Raw genomic sequence first — 24094 nt, 5'->3', positions numbered from 1 at the left:
AGTCAGCTTTTAAGCCAAGTCCCCCCAGCAACCTCCCCAGCACCGTCTCCTGTTCCCCCCCTTGCGGCCTCTCATACAGGGGCAGCAAGGGGTGGGGAAAAAGTGAGTAGTTGCTTAGGCTACGTCTAGACTATAAGCCTCTTTTGAAGGAAAGTGTCTAGACTACAAGCAGATTTTTCGAAAAAGTGAGCCGCTTTTTTGAAAGTCTAGATGCTCTCTTTCGTAAATGCACAGTTTGCATTCAATAGCGCCTTTTTTCAAAAGAGTACTTTTGAAAAAAGGCGTTATTCCTCGTAAAACGAGGTTTACCACGATTGAAAAAACTCTCGCGTTCTTTCAATTTACTTTTGAAAGAACGCGGCTGCAGTCTAGCTGCAGGTGAAGTTTTTTTTTAAAAAAAGGCTCCTTTTTTCAAAAAAAAACCATGTAGTCTAGACACACTCTTTTATCCCTACTCTCACAGACAAGTGTGACTAAATGGAAGAATAGATGACCACCCTGGGGTATTGGCATTCCCCCCAAAACTGGAGAGCTTTAAAAAATGGGAAAGTTTTAAGAACAATTTAAGTCACAGTTGTAGTGTGGCACCTCATGTTTGTTTCTTGACAGCAGGGAAAGATCTTAGGTGGTCGTTCTTTAGCCCAGCTGCTCTTGCAGTAAAGCACTGGAACATTCAAAGCTGGGCTCATTTGAATGCATGCCTGAGCAGCCCTGTGTCTACTGGAGTCAAGATGGGCTCAGTCCTCCCAGACTTTGTAACATAACAACCTTTGAGGATGAGGGCAGAGGATAATGAAATCTGCAGAAATCATTTTTAACTTCCTTCCCCACCTACCACTCCTTAGCCCTGCTTGTCTCAATAAATTTGAAAAAAGTGCTGCAGAAGCTACCAGCTCTGCTATTGGATCTTCCAGGTACACCTCTGCATTCCTTTTGGTAGAGCAAAGAATAGCCAACTGGAGAGGATGAGGAAAGTAAGACTAGAGTGAACTCTTTCAACCCTATGATTTTATTATATGATTTAAACTGACTTTTTAATCAGTGTGGCTGAACCTGGGAGGGGGAGATCCTGGAGAGGAAGTGCAACATAGATAGCTTTTGGCTAGCTGGTGAGGGGAGAAGAGTAAGCCAAGGGAGGGGATTACTCACCTTTGTGTTTGCATTTGCTGCTGAAGTTCTGTTCCTGCCAAGATGGAACCAGTATCTAAGGAGCTCTGATTCTAACCCAGCTGCTCCTGATTTCAGCCAGGAACCAAGCAGCAGTTTGCACTGATTAGGTCTTTTGTTGTGCTGGATGGGCCCGCATTACTTTCACTCCATGAAGGAAAGGGGAGTTAACAAAGAAAGCTGCCTGCATTGCTCTAACTCCTGTCTAGAGGGGAGGCAGAAGACAGTGTCCTGCTATGGTATAAAACTTAGGAGGAGCTGCAGTCCCTTCTTCCCTTCCACCCCAAGCGGTGCCCTTGAGCCAGGCTAGGCACCCCACACCCCGGGGAATGTCTAGACTACATGTCGACAGAGACATGTAACCTAGTTTACCCGACGTAGTCAGTGAAGTGGGGATTAAATAATCCCTGCTTCATTAAAAAAAATGGCCGCTGCGCTGTGCCGACAATCAGCTGATCTGGCACGGTGCGACAGTCTAGACATGGATTGGTTGACAAAGGAAGCCTTTGTCGACAGCTTCCTTATGACTTGTGAAACGAGGTTTACCGGAGTGGTCAACAAAGGCTTCCCTTGTTTATTATTTAAATCCCCACTTCATTGACTATGTTGGGTAAACTAGTTTACATGGCTCTGTCAATGGAGCCATGTCGTCTAGACATAACCAAATGCTAGAAATGGTTGCTTGGGGTAACAGAGAACTGGTCAACACTACAGGTGTAATTCAATCTAAAGCTTTGTCTCCACTATGTAGTTTTTAGTGACAGAGCTGTGTCGACACAATTGTCACTAAAAATCAGGCAAGGTAAACACTGCCTATGAAGACTTAGACAAGAAACTTCCACCTCCTATAAACTGCATTGCTTTGTCGGCAAAGCGCTGTTTACATGAGTACTTGCCTTATTCAATGCACAGAGTGGAAACATAAGAGAAAATATTATGAATACTTGAATAACAGGACATCTGACATTTCCAAACTTTAGTGTGCTTGACTTTGAAAACTAAATTATGTCATTTTAATAATTTTTAAAACATATACTCATCTGATTTATTTCTAAAGATAAGTAAACACATCACTTGAAAAGAAGAATCCCAAACATTTAGGTGAAGTGAGAGAGAATTATATGAATGATAAATTGAAAAACCTTTTAAGTAAAATTGCTTCCTTTAAAACACCATTCTAACAGGATTTCCCAACCAAAACACAGAGGCTGGCTTTGACTATGAAGTCATCACCTATGCTGGACTGACTCAGACACAAACAGAGTAGAATAGTGATAGAAATGTAGCCGTGTTAGTCTGGGGTAGCTGAAGCAAAATGCAGGACAATGTAGCACTTTAAAGACTAACAAGATGGTTTATTAGATGATGAGCTTTCGTGGGCCAGACCCACTTCCTCAGATCAAATAGTGGAAGAAAATAGTCACAACCATGTATACCAAGGGATACAATTAAAAAAAATGAACACATATGAAAAGGACAAATCACATTTCAGAACAGGAGGGGGATGCAGGGGGGAGGGGAAGGAAGGAAGGTAAGTGTCTGTGAATTGATGATATTAGAGGTGGGGAGAGTGGGATGTTTGTGAGTTAATGGTATTAGAGGTGATAATTGGGGAAGCTCTCTTGGTAATGGGTAAGATAGCTTGAGTGTTTCTTCATTCCTTTTTGGAGAGTATCGAATTTTAACATGAATGACAGTTCAGAGGATTCCCTTTCAAGTGCAGATGTATCCTTTGGTATATATGGTTGACACTACTTTCTTCCACTATTTGATCTGAGGAAGTGGGTCTGGCCCACGAAAGCTCATCACCTAATAAACCATCTTGTTAGTCTTTAAAGTGCTACATTGTCCTGCATTTTGCTTCAACTACCCCAGACTAACACGGCTACATTTCTATCACAGATGTAAAAGGTCTTTGTAGCAGAATGCAGGTGGTTAAGTCATTGAGAGTGTCCTTTCTGGTTAAAATGGCAAGAAACTGTTTTTTCTTTGTGATCTTGTCTGATATCTGTTTTGTGGACCTTTTACATCTGCACTTGAAAGGGAATCCTCTGAACTGTCATTCATGTTAAAATTCGACACTCTCCAAAAAGGAATGAACAAACACTCAAACTCTCTGGACTGCTATTGGGCTTTCTGTCCCAGGTATTGCTGCTCACTGCTCCACTGGAGGGATTCCGGCTAATAGAGCAGTAGGAAAAGCCTGTAGACAGTGCGCCTGTCACTGCTTTGTTCCTTCAGCTAGGGAAGAAGAGAAAGGGGAGAGCATGCACAGGGCATTTGTGGCTCCAGCTTTTTCCCCCAATCACAGCAAATATCAGGGCTTTCTCCACTTCTCCTACCCCACAGGAAGCTGGCAGTGGCTCCAATCTTGCAAGGGTCGTGAGGCTGTATTGCCAGAGCGGGTTCCCCATTGAAAGGAGTGTGAGGCTGGATCGCCAGCACGGGCTCCCCATTGTGAGGGGACTGAATGGGGGATGAGCTCGAGCCATGAACCTTATTTGGCTCCTAAGTGAGCTATAGGTTGCTGACCACTTGGAGTATAAAAGATATGCTGGCTTGATTGGTCCTGGCTCCATTTGAACACAGAGACTCTGACACTGCACCCCATATGCTCCACACTGATATTATGATGATATGATTATGGCAACATTATGATGCATTTTGTACAAAATGGGTCATGTGAAGTATCAATGGAAAAGTTATGATTTGTTGAATATGATTGTCCTACTAGTATGCATGTATCATTATTGTATTTAAGTTAGGATTATTGACTATGGACTTGTGTTTCTAACATGAATTGTCAGAAATCTTGAATATGGAAGGAAAGATATGGATTATACTATATATAGGCTTTCAATGTTCTCTTTTCCAATCAGCCTTCTTAAAAATTTTAATAGAATCCCCTTTCAGCTCCAGAAAACATGGCTCTTTTTATTACTGGGAGAACAAGAACCTATATGCATCTATTTTTTCTTATCACTTATGCAAAAAGAAAAAAAAAGAAAGAACTTTTGTGTTTCAGGAATACAGAGGATTTAAACTTCCTAATGTCCTGCACAATTTTTAATCGCTCAGTGAATTAACTGAACTGTCATGTGGATTTAATTTTTCATAACACTTTATAAATACATTTTTGATTAAAACTCCTGAGGCTTAAGAAAAGTATATATTTTATAATAATTACTGAAATGTTTGGTGATAGGAAATGCATTTGTTCACTGTGTTCTATTACTTTTTTGTTTCCAGTACTCATTAGCTCTTTTCTGCAGATCACAATGTTTCTATTAACAGATGTCTTCTCAATTGAAAAGTCAAATATTGTTCTGAAAGTCTCTAAAGGATATGTCTAGTAGGAGTTGAGTAAGCTGATTGCAAAGAATGAAACTGGTCAAAGAAAAGGGCAGAAACATTATTTCATTTCTGAATGAAAAATTAAGTCAAAGCAGCTTTTTTTGTTTATGAATACTAGGACTTTAAGGAGTAATACTTTTTAAAATTACTTGAGGGGTAATGAATGCTGACAATACACAAAATCCCAACAAAAAGGAGAGGATACTAATGAATGTTTCATACAAATGACAGTTTTGCAGACAATGTTTACAATTAATCAAACATTCCTCTCTTTTCAAAAACTGACTAGCAATAAGGTCCATCATAAATCTTGAAACAATCTGCAAGTCTAAGGAATTTTAGTTTCTAACCTTAAAGAAATTCCTACATAACAAATGATTACCAGAATTATAGCTTAATGCAATCTAAATTGCTGTAAGCCTGAACAAAATTATATCTGCTTTATAGTAATATCATTAGAATAATTCTACTTACATTTACATTGAAAAACACAAGTGAACTGGGAATCTTTTAGGAGATAAACTGTTTAACATATTGTCCATCAGACGATCCCTCTGAAATATTATTTGGTGTTGAGATAAAAGGGGATTCTATTAAAATTTTTAAAAAGAGATTGTAAACTTCTGGTTATAATTACAGATCATCACAATAATAATAAAGGGACTGTACCTTCATGCAGATATCAGATTTATATTTTAGATATATTGAAAATTTTAGTCTGCATATCAAAGAGTTACTTTATTACACAACATACTTCTGAGGGTGCCAGTGAGAAAAGATGAGAATTTAATGAAGACTCATTACTTCATCCCATTCACCCCTTAAACTTAGACTTGAATATGGTGAAAAGATACCGTGAAATACAAGATTTGGATATGTTTGGTAAAAGAGTATTTAACTGCAAAGCAGAATAAAGATAGGTAGAAATTAAACTTAAAGAATGCTAGGCTTTTTACCAGAGGCATTCTAGCCAATGATTATCAGTGGTCTGAATTCTAGGATCAAAAATAAACTAGAGTTGGGCCTTAATTTGCATTGTGAGAGAAACAATAGACACTAATTCCAGACTGAAGATGTCAGCACGAATGAAAAGGCCAGGATACTGAGTAAACGAAGAGCTGAAATTAGGACAGAGAAAAAGCAATCACGAAACCTCCTCTAATTTAAAAGACTTTACAATTGATGAGTAGCAATAGATTAAGATCCAGGAAAGAACTGAAAACAGACTTGTATATTGCATCAGATACGAATGCCTGGTTCGATGTCAAGGAAGATGTACTTAAGACCTTAATCTTCTTACATCTTATTTGGAAGGAAGGAGGCTGGCAGTTTCGGAAGGCAATGCTTTCCCCTCCTAGAATACTCACTGCCAATGGTCTCGTGGGAATGCATTCTATAGTTTGGACTGGCCCCCCAAAGCTTTTTCTCCAACACAAACTTCATCCATATTGTAGAAAGTTCCATTGTACCAGAAGAGCAGTGTTACTGAAGATAATTTTCATCCCATATCTTTAGTTAATCTTTTAGATGTTGTGGGCTCAAGTCATTCAGTGTCTTGAAAATAAGGATGAAAACATTGGCTGTGTCTAGATTGGCAAGTTTTTCCGGAAAAACTTGCCAGCTGTCTACACTGGCCACTTGAATTTCCGCAAGAACACTGACTATCTCATGTAAGAAATCAGTGCTTCTTGCGGAAATACTATGCTGCTCCCATTTGGGCAAAAGTCCTTTTGTGCAAAAGCTTTTGCGCAAAAGGGCCAGTGCAGACAGCTCAGATTGGTTTTGCGCAAAAACGCCCCGATCGCAAAAATGGCGATCGGGGCTTTTTTGTACAAAGTGCGTCTAGATTGGTACGGATGCTTTTCTGCAAAAAGTGCTTTTGCGGAAAAGTGTCCGTGCCAATCTAGACGCTCTTTTCCGCAAATGCTTTTAACGGAAAACTTTTCCGTTAAAAGCATTTGTGGAAAATCATGCCAGTGTAGACGTAGCCCTTGAGTTTAATCTGATAAATCTGTGGGAAGCCAGTGTAGGCAGGGAGGGAGCAGAAAACAGATATGGTTGTGGTAGTCTCTGCTGCTAAGCAGAAGTGTTGCAGCATTTTGTACAAGTTGGTGTTTCCTAAGCACTGAAGGCTTCATACCCAGCTATATTGCATTGCTGTAGTGCTGCCGAAAGTTGATGAAGCCATCATCTGCCAGGATAGGATGAAGTCTCCTAACTAACTTCAGGTGGTGGAAAGTGTTACTCATGGATACTGACTGCTGTGTGAGTTTAGTGTCAGCAAGGAATCCAAGGGCATTCCTTAACTTCCAAATGAATTGACCAATTGTGGATGTGTATCTTCAACCAAAGAAGACTGCACTGTGCTGCAAACATGTCAACAACTTTCCTGTGCCCATCAGCAAAAACTCTGTTTGGCTTGGGGTCAGCTTCAACTAGCTGTTCTTCATATATGAACTGATCCTGTCTAAGTTCCAGGCCAACAATGTTCTATTCCACGGCCAAGCCACATATGACAATTTTCAGAAGTTTGAGAGCCAGAGCAACCTGTCAGGAGCTAGGGCTCAGGGTTTCAGCCCTACTTCTGCTGAAGCCTCAAGTCCTGGAAGGTGAGCCCTTCAAGATCCTCCTCCCTGCTGGACAAAAGCTCCTACTGTTCCCCCAACCTCCAAGTAAAAGAAGCAGGATCCTTCAAGATCCTCCTCATAGACTCATAGACTTTAAGGTCAGAAGGGACCATTATGATCATCTAGTCTGACCCCCTGCACAGTGCAGGCCACAAAATCTCACCCACCCCTCCTAGAATAATCCTCTCACCTATATCTCAGATATTGAAGCCTTCAAATACTTTGAAGACCCCAAGATGCAGAGAATCCTCTAGCTGTGATCTATACCCCATGCTACAGAGGAAGGCGAAAAACCTCCAGGGCCTCTGCCAATCTACCCTGGAGGAAAATTCCTTCCTGACCCCAAATATGGCAATCAGCTAAACCCTGAGCATGTGGGCAAGACTCATCAGCCAGACACCCAGAAAGTTCTCTATAGTAACTCCTATCATCCCTCCATTGAGCTATTTCCCACTGATAATGAATGGTCAATTAGTTACCAAGATCATGTTATCTCATCAAACCATCCCCTTCATAAACCCATCTAGTTTAATCTTGAAACCAGATAGATCTTTTGCCCCCACTACTTCCCTTGGAAGGCTGTTCCAGAACTTCACTCCTCTAATGGTTAGAAACCTTCATCTAATCTCAAGTCTAAACTTCGTACTAGCCAACTTATATCCATTTGTTCTTGTGTCCACATTGGTATTAAACTTAAATAATTCCTCTCCCTCCCTGGTATTTATCCCTCTTATATATTTAAAAAGTGCAATCATGTCCCCCCTCAGCCTTCTTTTGGTTAAAGTAAACAAGCCAAGCTCCTTGAGTCTCCTTCCACAAGACAGGTTTTCCATTCCTCGGATCATCCTAGTAGCCCTTCTTTCTACCTGTTCCAGTCTGAATTCATCCTTCTTAAACATGGGAGACCAGAACTGCACACAGTATTCCAAACGAGGTCTCACCAATGCCTTGTATAATGGCACTAACACCTCCTTATCCCTATTGGAAATACCTCGCCTAATACATCCCAAGATCATATTAGCCTTTTTCACGGCCATGTCACAATGGCGGCTCATAGTCATTCTATAATCAACCAGGACTCCGAGGTCCTTCTCCTCCTCCGTTACTTCCAACTGATGTGTCCCCAGCTTATAACTAAAATTCTTGTTATTAATCCCTAAATGCATAACCTTACACTTCTCACTATTAAATTTCATCCTATTGCTATCACTCCAATTTACAAGATCATCCAGATCTTCCTGTATGATATCCCGATCCTTTTCTGAATTGGCAATAGCTCCCAACTTTGTGTCATCTGCAAATTTTATTAGGCACTTCCACTTTTGGTGCCAAGATCAGCAATAAAAAGATTAAATAAAATTGGCCCCAAAACTGATCCCTGAGGAACTCCGCTAGTAACCTTCCTCCAACCTGACAGTTCACCTTTCAGTATGACCCGCTGTAGTCTCCCCTTTAACCAGTTGCTTATCCACCTCTCAACTTTCATATTAATCCCTATCTTTTCCAATTTAACCAATAATTCCCCATGTGGTACTGTATCAAATGCCTTACTAAAGTCGAGGTAGATTAGATCCACTGCATTTCCTTTATCTAAAAAAATCTGTTACTTTCTCAAAAAAGGAGATCAGGTTGGTTTGGCACGATCTACCTTTTGTAAAACCATGTTGTAATTTGTCCCGATTGCCATTAGCCTCAATATCTCTAACTACTTTCTCCTTCAAAATTTTTTCCAGGATCTTACATACTACAGATGTCAAACTAACAGGCCTATAGTTACCCGGGTCGCTTTTTTCCCCCCCTTTCTTAAAAATCGGAACTATATTAGCAATTCTCCAATCAAATGGTACAACCCCTGAGTTTAGAGATTTATTAAAAAATTTTGCTAATGGACTTGCAAGTTCATGTGCCAGTTCCTTTAATATTCTTGGATGAAGACCATCTGGGCCCCCCGATTTACTACCATTAAGCTGCTCAAGTTTTGCTTTCACCTCGGATATGGTAATATCTACCTCCTTATCCTCAGTCTCATTTGTTAATTTACCATTATCCCTAAGATCTTCATTAGCCTCATTAAAAACTAAAGCAAAGTATTTGTTCAAATATTGGGCCATTCCTAGATTATCCTTAACCTTCACTCCATCCTTAGTAATTAGTGGTCCTACTTTTTCTTTTTTTGTTTTTTTCCTATTTATATGGCTATAAAACCTTTTACTATTGGTTTTAATTCCCTTTGCAAGGTCCAACTCTACCTGACTTTTAGCCTTTCTCACTTTATCCCTACATGCTCTAACCTCAATAAGGTAGCTTTCTTTACTGATCCCTCCCATTTTCCACTCCTTATATGCTTTCTGCTTTTTCTTAATCACCTCTCTGAGATGCTTGCTCATCCAGCTTGGTCTAACACACCTGCCTATAATTTTTTCCTCCTTGCTTGTTAGTTTGCTTCCTCCTGCTCTGGCATTACCGTCTTTTATTATTAAATTGCCTTTGTGCTTGGCTAAAAGGTGTGGGTCTGTACCTCTGAGAGAAGCTTCTTCCCTGTTTGTGTTTTATTGCAGGAATGTGGATACCAAACATCTTCAAGGTAGCCTGTAAGTCTTTGGCTGGCATAGGTATTGGAGGTGGGAGCCATTGAGGTGGTTGCCATTGAGCTGCTGGTTGCTGCATTTCTGCTACTGTTGCAGTTGAGGTTGTTTAGGAGACGAGTGCCTTGGAGTATGGGCACCGATGAGAGGTTCATCATCCTCATCACTCAATAATAGCAGTGCCGAGCCCATAGGAGTGGATAAGGTAAACCTTTTGGAAGTGGGCATACTATCAGTGACAAATAATGGGATGGTTAGTATGGACGACCCTCTGAGCTCCTCAGCTGTTGTTAATAGGAGCGGTGCTGGCATTGTTGGCACCACCGGTAGCGTAGATGGTGATACCGCGGCTATCTCTGGTGCGGACGTTGCCAACTGAGCAGTAGGCAGTGGTTGTTTATGTTTCTCGGTACCAGAGGCAGCGTGGGTACCGATGATGCGGTGTGTGCCTTAGCTTTTTTCAGTGTTGATGGAATGTCTACGTAAGGTGTTTCTGACTTAGCCTTCGTTGGTGCTGAGTCAGAGGCAGGTGGTGTCAAAGGTGCCATCTTGGACTTAGGCTTCTCCAGTACCTTGGCATCTGCTTTTGTGAGGTCCTCATACCCTCGGGAACCATTAGATTTTGACAGTCTCAGTACCTCCCTTTCTGGTGCACTAGACTGGATCAGTAAAGACAGTATTTTAGGTACTTGCTTCTGTTTTTTTGAGGAAGAGTCACCCTTACTTGAGGAATGAGACCTCATCCTGGGCTGGTCTATGGAAGAGTCTCTAACAGCGGAGACGGATGAGGCTACCTTCTCAGACATAGCCACTGTGGAGGGCTGCCAAGGTGGGGTGAAGTGCTCAGGGTCAGAGGAAGGTCTTACTATATTTTCCAGGGAGATCAACTTGAGTTGTAGCTCCTTGGCTTTCTGTTTCTGGGCCATCAACTGCTTGCAGTGTTGGCACTGAGCTGTGGTGCGTGCTTGGCCCAGGCACTGGACACACTGGCTACGTCTACACTGGCACCCTTTTCCGGAAATGCTTAAAACGGAACAGTTTTCCTTTATAAGTATTTCTGGAAAAAGCGCGTCTACATTGGCAGGATGCTTTTCCGGAAAAGCACTTTTTCCAGAAAAGCGTCCGTGGCCAATGTAGACGCGCTTTTCCGCAAAAAAGCCCCGACAGTCATTTTCACGATCTGGGCTTTTTTGCGGAAAAAAGCTACTGTGCTGTCTACACTGGCCCTTTTCCGGAACAGTTTTTCCGGAAAAGGACTTTTGCCTGAACGGGAGCAGCATAGTTTTTCCGGAAAAAAATGACGATTTTACATTAGATCGTCATTGCTTTTCCGGAAAAGCAAGCGGCCAGTGTTGACAGCTGGCAAGTTATTCCGGAAAAGCGGCTGCTTTTCTGGAATAAGTGGCCAGTGTAGACACAGCCACTGAGTGCTCATCTGAAACAGGAATCGAGAGCCTGTAGAAAAGGAAGTGCTTGAAGCCTGGGAAACCTGGCATCCCAGGGAGAAGAGATTGCTAAGGCAAAAACCAGTGGCCTTGACAAGGAAAAAGGGAAGAAAAACCTCTTTTTTTTTTTATGAACATTAACTTTTTCTAATTATTACACAATGAAAACTATGAATAACAAGTAACTAAGCTACACTACAAGAGCAACAGAGAAAAAAAATTGAGAGAGCACAATAGTTCTGACCAATGCTGGCAGTGGCAGAGGGGATGGTTGCTGTGCATGTGTAGTAGCGGCACCACACATGCCATCTGCTCCATATGCACAGCCCACTGGAGGGCACTGCTACCAAAAACCTCCAACGAGGTGTACAATGGCACCCAGTACACCTTAAAATGGGTCATCCAAAGAGACACTCCTTGAAGAAGAAACGTGAAATTTTCTTACAGAGTTAACTAATTTTGATACATCTCTGTTTCAGCATAACTGAAGACATTCAGTACAGCCCCACAATTGTTTAATGAGCCCCACCCAGACAGGGGCTCAGGGCTTCCATGCTTGGAGCTGTCTGGCTGGGGAGGGACACTTCTCCCTCAGCTACAGCAGCAGCTCCCTTCTGAGGGCTGAACAGAGTGTCTCTCCCACCCTGTCGGAAGGAAACATGTCTGTACCAGCTGGGAGAGAATAGCTACTTTGTCCTCATCAGGGAACTTCTGCTGTAGCTGAGGGAGAAGTGATCTTCCTCCAGCTAGGCAGCTCCATGTGCAGCAGCCCCGAGCCTCTGACTTAAGTAGCTGTTGGGACGTATTGCTGCACATCTTAGAGATAACCTTGGTCATTTTGTGAAGAAACTCTGAAACCTACTCATTTAATGCACCCTTAATTTACCCTGGACTCACACGTAAGCAATTAATGGAAAGTTGTTCCACCACCTCATCTCACTGAATTAAATAAAAATTTTATTTTGAATTTTTTCTAAATTTTGCAAGCATTTTTATTTTGTCACAAAGGCGTTTTCTATATCAAAAAGTTTAGCTGAGAAGTTTTTGACTAGTTGACTCTAGTTGTGCATCACATTTCAGTATTTGCTGGAGATAATGCAATTTATTATCCTCTCAGTGTTGACAGTATGACATTGAAAGTCATGAAGGTTTTGTGTAAGAAGTGTTAAAACGTTTTCCATTCATTTAGAATGTCTGTATTTCTAAGTGGTAAAGTAATCTGCTGTATCTTTTTCTCTTGGACAAGTTCATCCCTGTTATAATTTCACTGAAGATTGAAATGTCACTTATGGATTTTACTTAATATATATTAACTAAGAAGAGCAATAATCCACACGATAGTTGAGTCCAAGTAAAAAACGCAAGTATTCAAGAACAGTTTCTGTGGATGACTTTCGATGAGGCTGGGATAAGAACAATTATTCAGAATAACCTTTTGTTATAAAAGATGCCAGCTGCTTATTCAAATATTTATTTGTCTAAGCTCTTGACATGACATCAGACTGTTCAGGTCAAGTATCCATACTATATGTAGACTGAGTGAAAATGCAACATCTGTAACTCCACTGAAGACTGTGGAGTTGAATTAGTAGTCCAGCTATTTCAAATAAGGACAGGAGGTAGGCATTTGATATGGTTTTAATCAGGCCACAAATTCATTATTAGATATCTGGGACTACCTGGCAGATGATGTGTACAGTGCAGGTAACTCCATGATCATTTATTAACTACCCACGGGGGGGGGGGGGGGGTGGCTTTCACCAGAACTTTTACATCCAGATTCCCCAACCAATCCATTGCTAGGATCTTACCATCACTCCCCTCTCAAATAAGGGTTATGGTGGGCAAAGAAAGGGGGGTTAGCTCCTGGCCTTACCATTTGTAGGAGCCCAGAACATCCCCCACATATTCCACTCCTTTAACCAGTTCCTTTTTAGACGTTTACTAACCCCTTTATCCTGTATATATTTCCTGTACAGTATCTGCACTGGACATCCACTCCACGCTTACATAACAAGTTGCAACTTCATAGCCTAACTTTCTTCCTTCCTTACCATAACAAAGCACTCCCTGAAGCCATGAGGAAGGTACAAATTCCCTAAGCCAATGTGGTGGTAAGGGAAAAATTCCTTTCCAGCCCTCCTAGACTAAACCTGGTATTTTGCCACTCCAAGAAGAGTAAGGGTGGATGTTGCTCTGCCTATTTGAGGGAAAAGGAGCTTTGCCCACCAGGCTTGCCCCTTCTGAGCTCCCTAGCCCTTCTAGTCCCTGGAGATGAATCAGCAACACCTCCTTTTCCAACATCTTCTGAACCTCACTCTCCTCCTGACCATAAAGCACTATTCCCTCTTTCTCAGCAAGCTGAACCACAGTTCCCACCCACTATTAAAAGGTGCAGTGCGGTAAAAGAAATCTTGTCCATTGATTCCAGAAAGAAAAAACTGACAGTTGATTAATTGTTGTAGCTGAATACAGTTCTACTCACATCCGTGTTGCAGGACCGATATCGTTTCCTTTCTCCAAGACAGTATTTCCCTCCACCAGAAGGTCTGAAAGAACATTTATGTGCTATGTTAGTATATACATGGCTTTATATTGTACATATAGGATGTAAATAAATACAATTATATATGTACAATTTATAGTAGGACTTTCAAAAGTACTTCAAAAGAGAATTTGAACATGGACTTTAATGGGAGCAGAAATAAAGAACTGCAGAACACTTTTGAAAATCCTACCTTTACACAATATTTATGTATTTTGCATAGCTCCACAAACTAGAGAATTAAACTGTATACAATAAAAATACAATTAAAATATATTTGTCCTGTTTATCCACGCTTTCCTTTCAAAATTATAATGAATAGTGGGCAAACATTATGCATTAATTTCAAATATTAAATCTGTAGATTTTGTCATATTATGATGTCAGTAGCTAAAGCTACATTCGTTTAAGACCAATTACATGATCCTGATCTAAATTACAGTTGTGAATCTGGAGTAAGTCCATTGATGCCACATTGTCAGTCCTGATTTACATTACTGTGACTGAACAGAAATTGGCCCTCAACGTGCCCAGAGTCATCAAGACCCTATCAATCTTTCTCTGAAGTCCAAGGAAAGTCTATGTAGACTTTGAAGGGAGTTTAGTCAGGCATCACACAACTGCTGATGATAATCAAGTTAAAAGCAGGTAAGAAAAAAATCTTTGCATTCCATTTTATTTTAAAAATAGTTAAATATCTATAAGTAACTTCAGGTTAAACCTCTCCAGTCCGGCACCCTCGTGACCTGACTGGTGCCAAACCAGAGAATTTGCCAGATCATGGGAGATCAATGTTATCTAGCAGTATTACCAACACGTTTACTGCTTACTGGGCTCTTAGAAGACATTTAGGGGCAAATTAGAGCTACATAATAGCACAGTACACGGAGAGCCCAGACTAATGACTATAAACAAACTTTATGGGACTGCAGGAAACTTGGCCACACCCATGATAAGTAGACATCCAGCTAACTAAAATTATGCTGGACCACAGATGTTGCTGGACCAGAGAGACTGGATTAGAGAAGTTCAACCTGTAGAAACTTTATTTAACAAATGATCATTTCATGGGTATTTTATATCACACTTACTCAAATAACGTTGTCTGAAAATCATATATTTATGTCATGGTGTACTGAGAAGAATTCAGTTTTATGAGAGTAGTGTTGGGGGTGAATAAGGACACGACAAGGAGAAGTGTCCCAGCCAGATAACTGTAGCCATAATGAGGAGGTGTAATAAACCTGAAAAGAGCAAGCAGCAGTAGAAAAAGCAAGGGGAGCCTATTCAGAAAAACAGCAACAGTAGGGGCAAAGAGAAGCTCCCAACTTAGAATGAGATGTGGTGACAAGGGAAAGAAGAATGCCCGCCTGACAGACCTTTTCTGGAATGAGGATTAGGCAGAAATAAGCAGACAGAGATGACACAGGCCTGTACACAGGAAGCTGCAAAGGGTGCAAAAGCACATCTCATAGTTCCCCAAATATGGATTCTCCAGCCAGCCAGCGGAAGGCAGGAGAAGCATGCTGCCCGAGTCTCCCTCCTCCATGCTCTGAGCAGCTGGGAGAAGGCTGGGACTGATTACCCCACTTACTTGGGGGACCATCGGGGTGCATTCATACCCTTGTGGTCCAAATTTACAAAAAAAGTACCTCCCCCCACACAGAAATTCTTGCATATGGGTCTGTGATAGGACTATCAAGGAAGGACATAATTGTAAATGACAAGAGTAGTGGTTGAAGAAGAAAGCTTTCTTGGCTTACAGATAGAAGCAGTTGAGGAGAGGAGTAAAGCCATATAAAGAGTAAATGGCGAGTGACAGCTCAGGAAACGATTAGTATCAGATGTGACATGGAAAATGTATTACTTGGGCACTAATTTTTATTAACTGTGATTGTATGTAACCCTTTATATTACTAAACTTTAAAATATTCTGTGTTCTTTTTAAGATATATAAATAGCAATAGTTATTTTACATTCTATATGAACATCACAGATAATATTTCAAAAAGATGAAGTATATCTAAGGCATAGACAAATTAATTTTACATAAACAGGTTTGTGGAATAAAGTTTTTCTGGTTACTGCTAACTATAAAGCCTGACTTTCTTTACAGTATGTGTATAACGTATACATTTAAAAATGTGAAACAATATTTAACAAACTTCTCCTGCATAGCTCTTTCTGTCTACTCTTTTTGAGACAAGTATTGGCACACTAGTGAAACATTTTTACAGATAATACGTGAAACCACAATTTTGAATAATTTCCAAATGTGTCTTTTTGTTGGCTCCGGCTTACTTTAGCTACTTACGCTGGACTGTCACAGTGTCTTATGGATGAGGAGACTCCTCCCCCGCAGGTCCTGCTGCACTCTCCCCATATTGACCACGGACCCCAACCCCCATCTATGCTCTGGGGCCAAGTGCCAAAAGGTACGCACTCTCCCTGATAACACCACTGAAAGATTTTACAGAAAACACAGAATTAGCTTTCAGGCTGAGTGAGTTATCAGGACAGCAATATATAAGGGTCAGACAATGACCAATTATAGGCATTAGTATTCCCTTTATAGATAACAGACTGAAATTTTACTTTCTCTAGCCATGTTTAGACATTGATGAGGGCTTATATGATTTGTTAATTATCTTTAGCTAAGTCCTGTATTATAAATCCTTAACATACACCAGAAGCTTACGTTTAAAGATTAGCTTTCTTTTTTTCTATTCACAATCCTACTTAGAATTTTGTCATTAAACAGGACTGATGTCTTTTCAGTTCTTCTAGAATTTAAACAATAAGAGTTGCTTTTAAATCTGCTTAAGTAAAAAAACCTCCATCTATTATTTAGCTAATGGCTTGATAACATAACGTGGAAAGTTCCCCATTAAAGAATTTTTATGATGATATTTTATTATATTAAAAAAAATGGGTGAAGTTACAATGGAAGAGGAATGTATTGCAGTATTTCAGTACACTGACACTGCAGACATAATAAAAGCAATGCCAAGACACCAGGGGTGGGATATAGAAAATCATTATATATGCTGGCTACCATTTGTTAAGAGACTGAATGAAAATGCATACTGAAATATTTTTCAGACAATAGCTAAGCATCTGTAATATGTTACATACCCTGAACATACATATTTTAAGTATGAAGCAAGGAACCCATTATAAAATGAAGCAAATTACAGTATCTTTAGCAGCTCATAAATTCAGTATGACAAATCTTATTTACATAATATGGAGTCAAATCCTGCACTCTTTACTTAGAACCAAAGTCTGCTTTCTATGCTTGGTGATAATCCAGAGTAATTCTACTTAAGATGAATATAGTTCCTCTGGATTTTTAGCAGTTAACTGAGAGCAGAATGTAGCCTGCAGTTATTCAGGCAAAACTCCAATTTTCAACAAGTGTTTTATATGAGTAAGGATTACAGGATGTGGCTTTCAATAAACTGAAACACTCTCCAATTAATGTGGGTAGGGAGGGTAATCGGAAAATTATATTCTTTAGCAAGAAGTCCATTCAAATTGTCAAATGTGCTTTGATGTTAGAGGTGCTATATGCATCATCATAATGAAGGAACATTGAAACTAGGTGTCAATATCAATAATGAAATGACTTTAGTTTCAACATAAACAAGAAACCTTCAGCCGTTTTATTTTGCCAGCCATACACATGCCAATCACTTTTTCATATAATTTGTCTATTCTATAGGGATTTTTGTATCTGTCTACCTTTAAAATAGCAACTTTTTAAGCAGAGTTGATGTAGTTCACCAAAGTTCTGTTTACAAAACCTCTGCTCCACCAGCTAGAGAAACAAAAAAGGGCATTCTTATGTGCCCATTCAAAATACCTGAGGTGGAATATTTAGTTCAAAATGCAGGGTTTTTCTCTAAGAGAAACATAGCTGTCATAAGCAAAAGTAGTCCCAGCTAACTAGCAGTTTTAATGGATTTTTTCCACTGAGAGATGTAGGGTTTGCCCCTTCTTACGAAAAGGTGCCTGTGGTTCTAACTAAACCCACTGATAGGAGATTATGCAAATCTACATGGATCTGTCTTTCCCTAAATCCTGGAGCATAAGGGTTTCTATTTCTTATACATATTTTCCTTTCTAATGTAACTATGGATGCCCTTATTATTCGTATACATGTCTAAGTCTTTACTGAATCCTGTTAAGCTGTTCTCCTCCCCAATATTTTGAGGAAATACTTTCCAGATTATGCAATGGGTGAAGAAGCATTTCAGTAAGTTACATATGAAGAGTTTTATTCTTTTAACACCACCCATATTTATAATAATAAAGTAAATGATAATGAGATACATCCATTAAAGGCAAACATTATTTGTATAAGCCTATTACAAGTGCTTGGAAATTCAAATACTATGTTGATGAGGGTCATAGAAGCACCTGCACAAAGATAGATACAGTATTTAATATATAATTCCTGGAAAAAAAACTTCATTAAAGAGACTTAAACTACAATGGTCCTGTAGCACCTTAGAGACTATAGCTTTCCTCCCATAGTGCTATGTATAGTGTTGGGATAGAGAATAGACTTCTAATTGAACCTTAAAGACCAACCATGGTTCAATGACTACTCTTATGAACTGGAGAGAGAATAGACTTTTCTGTATTGATCAACAATCTAGAGTCCTGAAGTCTACTAAATGAGTAGGATTGTAGTTTCCTCACAATATAACCAAGGTTTCCTCTAAGCTGTGCAGCAGTATGGCTGCTTAATGAGCCCTGCCTGGAGGCTCCGGGTTGTCATGCACAGAGCTGCCTGGCTAGAGGGAGGGCACTTAGATAGCTCAGTTTTAAGAATGCCTGATAGCGATCATGATACTATATGAGCTATAGAAATCCTGATATAGATAGTATCACAAGATTTTATGGGCACAACCCACTTTTTAATGGATTTAAAGAAGGATATTTTCTTACAAAGTTATGACAGTAATTACAAAGTAATTTCAGGAATCAACTAGAAAGTCAGCAAAACTGGTCTTCATATGCAAATTTGACACTATTTCTCATGACTTGAACAAAGACAAGAACTGGATGGGCTGTTATATTCAATACTCAGATGACACCAAAAGCTAAGTATCGGGCACTCTCAGCCCATTCTATTAGCCTTGTTTAGCATGGACACTTAAATTGACAGGTTTTTCTCTCCCCTCTTCTTTTGCTTTATATTTGAACCTCTGTGCCTCTTGCTCCATATTTGTCATCTGAAGAAGCAGGTTGTGCCCACGAAAGCTCATGATACTATCTACATATTTTTTGGTTAGCCTCTAAAGTGCTACAGGACCATTGTTGTTTTTTAAGTCTTTTTTGTCACAGATTAACACAGGCTACCCCTCTGAGACTTTTATACATAAAAGAGGGTTAAAATTGAGATTATCAGTAATTAAATATAAAATATATTATAGGACTATTGTAATTATAGAACTATTGTAATTATCCCCAAACCAAGCACTGTAAATACAGGAAATTCAGAGGTAAAGTTAAACATAAAAGACATCTAAACAAGTTAAAGCATGGAATTGTACAGTTAGGACATAAAAACAACCTTAATTCCATGTTGTTATGACACCATGCAATAGCTATATGATTATAATTGAGGTATTTTAATATTTGTTGTCACTGATTAGATTAAACTGATTTTAATTATATGTTACTATTTTTTATTTTCCCTTTTGCTTTCACTGCAGGGCAAAGATAAAGTTGCTTAGAAGTTCTAATTGCATGTTTCCATACCTGAGCATATGGATTTCGTTTCAGTTTCTTCTTAAATGTGAATTTCCTTGGTTTATAACACTTTGTTTTGATATAGCCATAATATCTGTGTAATGTATTCTACCCTATTGCACATAATATAATTGTTATGCCATTTTCTGGTTTTTTTAACTAAATATTAAAACAAAAACAAGAAATTGAAAGAGAATATTACATATGGTATTTTTAATAGTCTGATGGTACAAAGTAATAATAAATCTATTTTTTTATTTTAACTTTTCTGGCCAGATGTACTAGTGTGCTCTGGCTACTTTGCACCATTCAGGTGCAAAATGCCACAAACCACTCTTACTGCTTCCTGTTTTTTCTTCTAAAGCAGTACAAAAAAACACAGTTGTGTGCCACATTTTCCCCCTCTCTCCTGTGTTCCAGATTTCCACTACTTCTTGACTTCCTTATATTCCACTACATGTATATACGAAATTCCCCCTTTTTCCACATCTCTCTATCAGGCAAAAGCATTCGGTGGGTTACTTTTGAAAATAAGTACTTAGGATGCAGTCTCATTTTTGCTGTTAATTTTTTAAATTTAAAATTCATCCTTCAGCAGAGGCTGATAAATAAAATCTCTTTCAAGGAAATAAAAAAGGTCCTCTTTCAAAACCCCAACAACTTCTCATTTTTCTAATGGAACTGGGAACACAGACTGAAAATGTGAGACCATATGGTGCCAGGAATAGGAGAACACTAAGGTACAGGTAAATGGACAAAATGGCCATACTTGCTAAAAGTAGATCATAGCCTCACTCCCTCAGGGTATGTCTACACTCGAGGCGTAGTTCCTACGAGGCATACAGCTAGTTCGAATAGGAAGCCTAATCCGAACTAGCTAGTTCGTGCCGCGTGTAGCCGCGCGGCACGCAGTCCGAACTAGCCAGCATTTAAAAATGGCGCCGGCCGGCTTTATGCAAATGAAGCCCGGGAAATTCAAATCCTGGGATTCATTTGCAACTCCGTATGACTACATTACCCCCACTAGTTCGAACTAGGGGGGTAGTGTAGACATACCCTCAGAAGGATACTTCTATAAAGAATTATCTGTGGTAGAATATTATTTTCCCCTGCTATAGCAATAACTTTCAGTAATGAGAAAAAATAGGACCAAAAACTATTAATCCCAAAATCTCACAATGTTTTCAATATACCCTATGCACAAGATTTCAGCAACTTTTAGTTACTGAGGAAGTTTGAACAATCTGTGCTATTCTGCAATAAAGATCATTAAAGACAAAATAAAGTGTAATACCAGGTGTTATATTTAAGGAGGGAGTTCTTTTTCATACAAAAGAGAAAGGTTGAATTTAAGTGCAAAATGCATCTCAAAGTTATGCTGCTGCTACTAAAGGTTTCATAATATGTTGTTATGGTATGTATTGTTCAGTATCAAACCATAAGCTTTCAAATGACACTGTGTACAGGATATTTACACTTTTTAGGCAACAATCTCTTCTTCAAAACCTAAGCAACCTATAATGCTCATTTAGAATTTTACAAATGAAATTTGATGCTAGAATCTTGCAGGAATGGACGAACTCTTTTGGGAGCCTAGAGCTATTCAATTTTTGTGGCTCCCCCTAGACTCCAGGGTGGGGTCAAAATGAGGGCTTCAATGTGCGGGAGGGGGCCGCGGGGTGAGGCAAGAGGGTGAATATGGGAGTGAGTGAGGGCTCCGACTGAGGGTGGGAGCTCTGGGGTGGGGCTGGGGATGAAGCATTTGGTGTGTAGGAGGGGATCCTATGAAGGGGCCACGCAGTTTGGAGCGTGGGAGTGGGCTCAGGGTGGAGTGTGAGGGAGTCTTGGTGTGAGAGGGATTCAGAATATGGGTTGTGGGATCTGAGAGGGAGTTAGGGTATGGGAGCGGGCTCAGAGCTGGGGCAAGATATTGGGGTGCTGGGTGCTAACAGGACACAGCTCCCATTTGATGAGTTGCCCACTACTCATCTGCTAGCACCACCCCTTGCAGCTTCCTGGCCTATGGGAGCTGCAGGGGCAGAGCCTCCAGGTAATGGCAGCACAGGGATGGAGCATCCCGTTGCCCACAGTAATGCAGTTCCTGCCTAGGACAGGCAGGGAAGGAATATGGCAGAAAGGGCTGAGAGAGAACACAGGGACTTCAGTGACTGCATCAAAAATTGTTTGTTGATTTAAGAAAACAAACCAGGAAAATACTGTGGATACAATGTAATCAAAGAGAGTTTAATGATCAAGATGTATGTAGGAGCATGATTTAAAAGCAATTTAAATTGGTAGTGATTATTCAAACCTAGACATAAATACCCCAAACAATGATAAGCAAAGTGTCTGCAAATAAAACACTTCAACAATTACCTTATCTTCATCCGAAAATGGATAAATTGCCTACTATACCTTCTTTTGCCTGTCTGTAATTTTTATCATGGTATGCAATTTCAAACCTATTTCAAATCACTGTCTATAACAAGTCCAGATTGATAGCTTAAGTAAAAGTTAATGTTTTTGAGTTGCTTAAATATGACACAAATGTGCATTATTATTTATAAAAATGAGCATTATATATATTATATTACTTGCAGTTTGTATGTTATGACCTTTTTAAAAGTGCTGGTGACTTACCTAACAAAGTTTGAACAATACTGTTTCAATTTTCTGGAGTTAACTTAGCTAATAAGACCTCAAGTGCATGACATAAGGACAAACAATAATAACTAAGGCTCCTACCTTAGCCAAATCTGGCTGGGTTTTCACAGGAAAAGCAAAAGGCACCATTCTGGCTCAGGGTAACACCTTGCCAAATTTCAAGTTCCTGCACCAACACATGGCAGTACTAGAGCTTCTCAACAAAACAATTGTAAGAATTTAACATTGGTAAAACAATGTATTATTCCTTAATGTCTGTCAGAACTAGCTGAACTGTTTCTGTTTAAACTTTCAAAATATCTTCAGCCTCAGGGAGAAATTGCATAAAAAAATTCAGCCCAAATGGTTAAAGTTTGGGTCAGACCAAAGGTCCATCTAGCCCAGTAGCCTGTCTGCCGACAATGGCCAGCACCAGGTGCCCCGGAGGGGGTGGACTGAAGACAATGGTCAAGCGATATGTCTCATGCCATCCGTCTCCAGGGACACCACTCCTACCTCCTGGCTAAAATCCTTTTATGGACCTAACCTCCATGAATTTATCTAGCTTCTCTTTAAACTCTGTTATAGTTCTAGCCTTCACAGCCTCATTCTCGCAAGGAGTTCCACAGATTGACTATGCACTATGTTAAGAAGATCATTCGCTTATTAGTTTTAAACCTGCTACCTATTAATTTTATTTGGTGTCCTCTAGTCCTTATATTATGGGAACTAATGAATAACTTTTCTTTATTTGCCCTTTCCACACCACTCATGATTTTATATACCTCTATCATATCCCCCCTCAGTTTCCTCTTTTCCAAACTGAAAAGTCCCAGTTGCTTTAGTCTCTCCTCATATGGGACCTGTTCCAAACCCCTGATCATTTTAGTTGCCCTTTTCTGAACCCTTTCCAAGCCAAAATATCTTTTTTGAGGTGAGGACACCACATCTGTACACAGTACTCAAGATGTGGGCGTACCATAGTTTTACACAGGGGCAGTAAGATATTCTGTGTCTTATTTTCTATCCCTTTCTTAATAATTCCTAACATTCTATTTGCCTTTTTGACCGCCACAGCACACTGTGAGGACGTTTTCAGAGAACTATCCACGATAACTCCAAGATCTCTTTCCTGATTTTTCGTAACCAAATTAGCCCCCATCACATTTATATGTATAGTTGGGGTTATTTTTTCCAACGTGCATTACTTTACACTTATCCACATTAAACTTCATTTGCCATTTTGTTGCCCAATCACTCAGTTTGGTGAGATCTTTTTGAAGTTCTTCACAGTCTGCTTCTGTCTTGACTATCTTAAACAGTTTAGTATCATCCGCAAACTTTACTACCTCATTGCTTGCTCCTTTCTCTAGATCATTTATGAATAAGTTGAAAAGGATTGGTCCCAGGACTGACCCTTGGGGTACACCACTAGTTACCCCTCTCCATTCTGAAAATTTACCATTTATTCCTACCCTTTGTTTCCTGTCTTTTAACCAGTTCTCAATCCAAGAAAGGACCTTCCCTCTTATCCCATGACAATGTAATTTACACAAGAGCCTTTGGTGAGGGACTTTGTCAAAGGCTTTCTGAAAATCTAAGTATACTATATCTACTGGATCCCCCTTGTCCACATGTTTGTTAACCCCTTCAAAGAACTCTAATAGATTAGTAAGACATGATTTCCCTTTACAGAAACCATGTTGACTTTTGCCCAACAAATTATGTTCTTCTACGTGCCCAACAATTTTTTTCTTAACTGTTTTATTCTTAACTAAGTTTGGCAAGCTTATTGAAAGCAGGGTCTTGTAATAAAAATGTTAGGTACTCTTAATTACAGATATTGTTGCCAGCTCTGCAGACTTGTAATTACTACTCACACTTGCACAAATTCTACTCTCATTTACATCATTGTAAATCTTGAGTAACTTCTCTGACTTAACATTTACTCAGAATTTACACAAA

General features: G+C 39.7%; 1 protein-coding gene across 5 annotated transcripts in view; it reads right to left on the bottom strand.

The window, feature by feature from the left end:
• The window catches only part of ADAMTS6 (ADAM metallopeptidase with thrombospondin type 1 motif 6), a 368722-nt gene that overhangs the window by 112339 nt on the left and 232289 nt on the right, over window positions 1–24094 (bottom strand). For 3 of the 5 annotated variants that reach the window (XM_075932396.2, XM_006117000.5, XM_089779378.1), the window contains 2 exons: window positions 16038–16183; window positions 13664–13727 (listed from right to left, as the gene is read on the bottom strand). In XM_075932396.2, coding sequence (XP_075788511.1) covers window positions 13664–13727; window positions 16038–16183 — 210 coding nt within the window. The remainder of the gene's footprint in view (window positions 1–13663; window positions 13728–16037; window positions 16184–24094) is intronic. The other 2 variants (XM_075932394.2, XM_075932395.2) reach the window with 1 other exon arrangement.

Source organism: Pelodiscus sinensis, chromosome 6, assembly GCF_052426305.1.
Source record: "Pelodiscus sinensis isolate ZL-2025 chromosome 6, ASM5242630v1, whole genome shotgun sequence".
Classification (NCBI taxonomy): Eukaryota; Metazoa; Chordata; order Testudines; family Trionychidae; genus Pelodiscus; species Pelodiscus sinensis.
This window is presented reverse-complemented; position numbering and strand designations above follow the sequence as displayed.